The following is a 6,428-nucleotide window of genomic DNA, read 5'->3' on the forward strand; positions in this document are numbered from 1 at the left end:
GCTATTCTGTCAAAAATCCAGGACCAAACCATTCTCCAAGATTCTTTCTCCTCCTCTTCTGGATGCACACAAAAAACCCCACATGGGTATACGCCCTGCTATTTATTAATCTGGATTTTTATACTAATCTTGCAGAGTGACATGCGAGTACAACATAAGTCAAATTCAACCGTTCCTTCGCATCACATGGAATTTTATAAAATTCTAATGTTAAACAAACAGTAGCTTTCTGCACCAGTTTATAAAGCAGAACAGTCTTATCATTTGACAATTAGCAGTATCACCGTTATCAGAAAATCTAAACTTCTGGGAAAAAGTGAATAAATTAAAACTTCATCTTCTTACTCCAACATACACAATATTTTCAACTCTTTCCAATACAGTACACAATGAAACTCATGAGAGAGACTGGAAGCAATTTTCAAATGGACCACATTTTTCCTGAAGGCTGAATAGCTGACTTCAAGCCATTCAAAAGACACTATATTTAGAAATACTTTTCCCTTTCTGGACTTACTCCAACTTCTCATTAATAACATTCTCTCGCTAAGAAGTAGAAATCAGTTTCCAAATATTTAATTATAATTGGAAAAAGATCACAAAATACAAAGTTTTATTGGACTTGGGACTACAGAAATGCATTACGTCCATTTTTCCATTTCCTTCAAATGTGAGAAAAAGTAACAAGCAAAACAAATGACAACGAAAACTAACAGATGTATGAACTAGTTTCATCAATTAAGCTTGAAAATTCAGAAAGGATTTTGCCAAATAAATTCCAATAGCTGAACCTGGCAGACACCATTCCCCGCAGAAGTGCTGCATTCCTAGAACGAACTCATGCCCTTCAGTAATACAGAAAGTCAGTCATTTAGGGCAGGACGTTAAAAGAGACCAAGGATTAGCATCCCCGAACATTGGAGTAAGCTGAAGCATTTTGGATCCTCTGTCAATTCAGAGCTCATCATGTTTTGCAGGGTCCATACTGGGTTTGATGAAGACTCCTTCCATTGCTTTCCAATAGTTGTGATGATTAGCAGTAGGCATGCCATGAACTTCCCGTTGGCCTCTAATGGGATGGCCATACTGTTCCCCTGTTATTGAAAGGAACACCTCAGTTCCTACGTGCTTGAAGCGCACTGCATCCTCCCGCTCCCAGTAAGTCCCACTGCATTGCACAATCCATATATCGAGGTCATCTCCTTCGCCATCATCACCAAAGGCACTTACTTCCTGTTAGAGACACAAACTTCCTGAAGTGAAAATGTCAGCAAACACCTCCAAGACACACACACACATCAATCACAAAGTCACCAGTATTTAAAGACAAGGATGGAGTGGAAAGAAAAAGTGTTGCAGCATTGCTTTGCCAGCATTTATCAAATCCAGAAGTAACTTTCTACGACTACAATCTGAACACAAAGTGCCAACAAACTCCAACATCTAATCTGAGCAAAAAAGTGACAGACCCCAACATACATTATGAATGAAATGAAAGAGAACTTGAACACAGTGATCAGAACAATCTTTCTGAGAAAAAATTCAAAAGACACAACACTAACATGATGCAAATTTTTCCCATCCAGAAAAGTTTGTAACTGTAGATATTTGGTCTTGTAGTATGGCCATCTTCATAGTTACCATTGCAACAGTTTTTTTCAGCATACATTTTTATCATAGAGTTCCAACAATTCAACTTATCATATTCTTTTTTTTACTAAATTATACCAAGCTGTTTGATCAACAACTACTCTGGTTTATACTCTTTCTTCAGACAGACAGCTGAATAGCTCTTTAAAATAAAATAAAGATAACCATTAAAGCAAATTAATTCCTGCTAAAACAAAAATTAGAAATTAGATTTCATCATGCACCAAAAAAAAAGAATCCAAGCATTTCCAGAAAGTGGGTAGGCTAAGTTCCAACTGTTTAGGACTCTACATAGCTTTTACTTCTTAAAAATCTGATAACCAGAAGTGATGAACAAATTGAAAACAGAACTGCAATAGTTTGTACCTAGCTACCTAAAATTTTAGGGTCATGGTAATTCAAGTTTACGTAGTCCAAAAAGTGTGAAAGACAACATAGTAATTTAAAATCCAACTTCTGTTAAGAATAAGAAATAAAAGTTTGTGTTCGTAACGACATCATTATTTGAATAGTGTCACAAGTAACGGTCCTGTCAATCTCTGAGAAGTCATGCAAGCTTTCCTTTCGCTTAGGTACTGTGCAAACACACAGCAAAACCAAAGAAACACTGTGACAGTTGCTGAACATTTTTACATTAATGACAATGTTATACAAATTGTCTACACTGACAAATGAAAACTGGGGAAAGGTTTTAGAGTCAATCTGTTCTTTAAAGAATTATTCTGACAAACCTTTTTCACAGAGTGGTCTTCCAATTTTGAACGTAATGACCTATCCACATAGCCTGAAGGAAGACTAAAATGACTACTAATCACAAACTTCCCAAAAGTTTGCATTATTTATTTTAAGAAAGATTTTCTTGGATAAGTATTTGTTCAAGGACAAGACTGGGACCTAATTACAGTTAGAAATTACACTCTTCTAGACATGTACAAAATTATAAATAAATACGATTGTGAGAGCAGATTCATTTTTCTTGTGGAAGGAGGACAGATAAATAAGAATAGTGAACTAAAATGGGGATAGCGAGAAAATGACTGAAACTAATAGACTGGATCACCACGGAATTTGGATACAGGAATGCCTAGTGTTATAACACATGATTTGTTGCCTTTCTCCAGAGCAATCTTCACAATGTTGAGGCAGATGCCCTGTCTCCTACACCCTGAAAGTGCTAAACGTTTCAGAACAATCTTTCCTCTAGCAATGGTGCAGAATTTAAAAAAATGCAGATTTGTTAAAACTACTGTGAAACACCAATACTGACACATATTAAATTTTACCACTGTCAAAAATTTAAAATATGCAAGATGCAGAAAGGCATACATTTGAACTCTGGATACGCATACTGTTTCTGGCAGCTAGTACCCACGCCTGATTATTCTATCCAGTTTTTAATGCTTTTTAAGATTGTCAATAGCATGCACTATTCGTACAAAAGCTTAAGATGTAAAACAACTCACTTGGTTATTGGAGAGTGGTGATGGGAAGTGATGAGTGTGTAAATTTTTTCCTGTGTTAACATGGGTAAGTCGTACGGCTTGCCCACATTTCACTGGTGTCCCACGCTGGCAACTGCCATCATTCTTCCCACGAATCCTCCAGTAACTGTTAGCATCATCTGAAGCTTCAACTCCTGTCACTGACTGCTGCCCACTTCCTGTTTAAATCAAATGAATTAAATGGCAGGAGACTTAACCCACTTCCCCAGTTCAAAAACTCCTGAAAGAACTAGAAAATTTGCTTGAATGTTCTCACGCCTTCACGTTTAGGAGACGTTTTAATTCTCACAGTCCGTTTACTGACTGCAGTGGGAATGTATGTACCAAATAATCTTTCAGATTAAAGAAGTTAAACACAGCATGTGTTAGTAAATGCAGACTGTCAAAGTTCATGGCGAACACATGAGAAGAAAATCTGATCTGTGATGGATACTATTCACACCATCCTGCCTTTCTCAAAAATACTACCAAGTTCCTTGTGTCCCCAAACAAACCAGCACCCTCGCTGCCAGAACAGACACTGGGAAGGTACTGCTGAGGCCCTAGACACAAACTGGGCTCACCTCTGGGATGAGGCCAAAGCACCCCTGCCACATTCCCACTCCAGGACCTGCGGGGCACATCTTCCTGTACCACAGTCCTCAGCATCCCCCCCTCCCTGCCAGGCCTCCAGTGCACCCCGCAACCCCATCCCCGGCCTGCTGCTCCCTCTGCACCAGGGACACGACCCTCAGCAACCTCCATCCCCCTCCTCCTTCCCTGCTTCCCTCATGCCTGTCCTCCCGCCACTTCCCTGACCCCCTCACAGCCTGTCCCCCCGCCATTTTCCTGCCCCTCTCCCTGCCTGGCCCCCCCCCAGAGCTTCCCAGCTCCCGCCATTTTCCAGCCTCCCGCCCAGCTCCCCTCCCGCCATTTCTCAGCCCGCGGACCCCACAGCGCGGCGCCCCCCCGGCCCGGCCCTGCTCACCGGAGCCGTATTTGACCTCATGCGAGTGGAGCCGCACGCTGTGGCGGGTGTTAAGCAGCTTCAGCACCGAGCCGCAGGTAACAGCGCCCGGCGCCGGCTCCCTGCCGTGACACAGCCCTCGCAGCAGCGCCAGGAGCAGGAGCGGGAAGAGGCGACAGCCGCCCCGCATCACGCCGCAGCCCGGCCGGCACCGCCGCCCCTCCGCCGCCCAGCGGACCGCGCTTCCGCACCCCCCTCCGCGGGCCCAGCCAATCGTCTCGCGCCAGCACCGCGGCCGGCCAATCCCCGCCCGCCCTCTGCTCGGCCTGGCTCCCGCGTTGGGCCACGGCTTAGTGACCTCACCGCCGCGAGCCCGCCAGCAGGAGGAGCTCATTGGGCCGAGGGGAAAAAAGCGACCAATCAGAGCGAGCGGCGTGGCACCTCCCAGGGAAGGAGGCGGACGAAGGCCGTGACGGTTTTATCCCGGCGACGCCGCAGGCGGGTCCCCGGTCCGGGACGGGCCCCGTCGGCCGGCCCAGCGCCCAGCGGGGCCCACAGCGCCTCCACCCCCGGGTGCCTTTTGCCGCAGTCTGCAGCCTTGTCTCACCCCCGGCTGCCGGGAATCCTGCTTCTCTCCCTGGGAGTTTGCTCTTGCTGAGAATGGTTGTGTGGGAGGAGAGCAGGCCAGGTTTGTTACAGCAGCCTTCTCGTCTAACATGTAGTCTGGGGTGCACAAAAAATAGTATCCGGGTGAGTCTGAGTGATTGTTAAGGGTCTTGGGAGAAAACATGCTGCAAGTAGGACTGGGCAATCAATTATCAGAGCTGGGGAAGAACAAATGTCTTCCCACTGAGAGCGCTGTCGGACATAAACCAGCTCCAGGTACAGGTGAGGGTCCAGATACAGCCTCAGGGAGCTGTAAGAGCCAGAACTGGCACAAGCAGGTCAGTCGGCCTGTGCTGTTGCGTTCAGGGCACTTCTGCCTCAGAGCTGGCAGGTGGCACGTTTAGGTCTGCTCCTCCCTGCAGTTCTGGCTCTTACAGTTGTGTAAGTATGTACCCATTTGGGGGATTTACAGACAAATGTAACATAATGTTGAAAACCAAAGGAAATTCATGGTAGTGAGCTGTCTTGCATGATAATACACTACTGATCCAGTCATTTCTGGATTATATTAGAGCTTCTGATGACAGGACATAAATACTATACAAAGAAGAACTAACAATGGTTGCTGTATCATTAAGCTGTAGTGATCACATCTTTGCTTTTGGATCTGGACGTTCACCTTCTGTGATTCAGTCTTTTTTTGTGGCATTGTTCTAACAAAAAGATTTTTAAGCTCTAGTCTGTATACAAGACAGCTGCATAAATTAACATACATACTGTCCTTCAGTGCATAGTTTTGCAGACTGAAGAAGTCTCCTTTATCAACAGGAAGCAACCACAGACAAAGGACACAGGAACTCCTGCATAGCCCATTAGCTTTTGCCTCTGAAACTGCTCATTAGGTTGACCCATGTATCACATCACAGAGGGTCTGGTGTGAATCTCTTGTAACACTCCCAGAAATACAAAGTACTTTAGCAGAGCAAAAGCTTTTGACCTTCTTAGCAGCAAGGAACCAGGTAGGAGGGCACCTGCCTTGGGACTTAAGTCTTTGTAACAATGGTATTCTGCATGTGCAACAGCAAAGAACTGCAACACTGCACTTCCTATTATAGGATTATTTAGAGAGTACATTAATATTGCTGGCTAGCGAAAACATCGTAAAATGCTCAGCTGACTCTCTGTCTCTTCTACCAGTCTTGGATCTGCGAGAATTCTTCCTGCCCATGTGATACCACTCAATGGAGTGGTTAGTTTTCTTTATGCTGGCTTTGGCCCCTATTTTATAGCTATACCCATATCTGAGAAATATCTCTGACTTAAATGTCAGAGCTGCATTAAAACAAGCCCAAGTACTGAACTCGATCACATACGTGCAAATGTACACACACATACACAGACTCACTGTGCTTTTCTGAGACTAAAAACTCATTTCCTAGTGCCGGAAGTATAAACGTTTGCTCACAGAAAAGCACCCATTGATAGTCAAATGCCATATTTCTATGTCACTCTAAGAAGCCCTACTGTTACAACTAAGACAACAGCTCGCATTTGCTGCTGCTGTTACAAATGGGGCAAAACCAGATGTCTGTGGTTGCCATTTTAGCCGTGGAAAATCAATCACATGGGGCTTTAGCTGGCACCTGTCTATCTTTCTGGGAGGTCGCTCAGTCTCAGTGCATTTAGTGCCATTTACATGGTGCTCCCTACAATGCTTTTCAGTC

General features: G+C 44.4%; 1 protein-coding gene across 1 annotated transcript; it reads right to left on the minus strand.

The window, feature by feature from the left end:
- Window positions 1-554: 554 nt before the first annotated feature.
- On the minus strand, window positions 555-4,330 carry SDF2L1 (stromal cell derived factor 2 like 1). The gene is made up of 3 exons (XM_086761404.1): window positions 4,120-4,330; window positions 3,114-3,310; window positions 555-1,233 (listed from the first exon to the last, which is right to left on the minus strand). Exons 1-3 carry the CDS (start codon window positions 4,286-4,288, stop codon window positions 955-957), a joined length of 645 nt encoding a protein of 214 aa, XP_086617530.1. The 5' UTR covers window positions 4,289-4,330; the 3' UTR covers window positions 555-954.
- Window positions 4,331-6,428: the final 2,098 nt, after the last annotated feature.

The sequence above is a fragment of the Chlamydotis macqueenii genome, chromosome 17, assembly GCF_036417535.1.
Source record: "Chlamydotis macqueenii isolate bChlMac1 chromosome 17, bChlMac1.mat, whole genome shotgun sequence".
Classification (NCBI taxonomy): domain Eukaryota; kingdom Metazoa; phylum Chordata; class Aves; order Otidiformes; family Otididae; genus Chlamydotis; species Chlamydotis macqueenii.

Coding starts and splice junctions, on each gene's coding strand:
- SDF2L1 (XM_086761404.1), bottom strand. CDS start 4,288: ATGCGGGGCGGCTGTCGCCTCTTCCCGCTCCTGCTCCTGGCGCTGCTG. Junction 3,311..4,119: donor TGAGGTCAAATACGGCTCCG/GTGAGCAGGGCC, acceptor TGATTTAAACAG/GAAGTGGGCAGCAGTCAGTG. Junction 1,234..3,113: donor CACCACTCTCCAATAACCAA/GTGAGTTGTTTT, acceptor TGTCTCTAACAG/GAAGTAAGTGCCTTTGGTGA.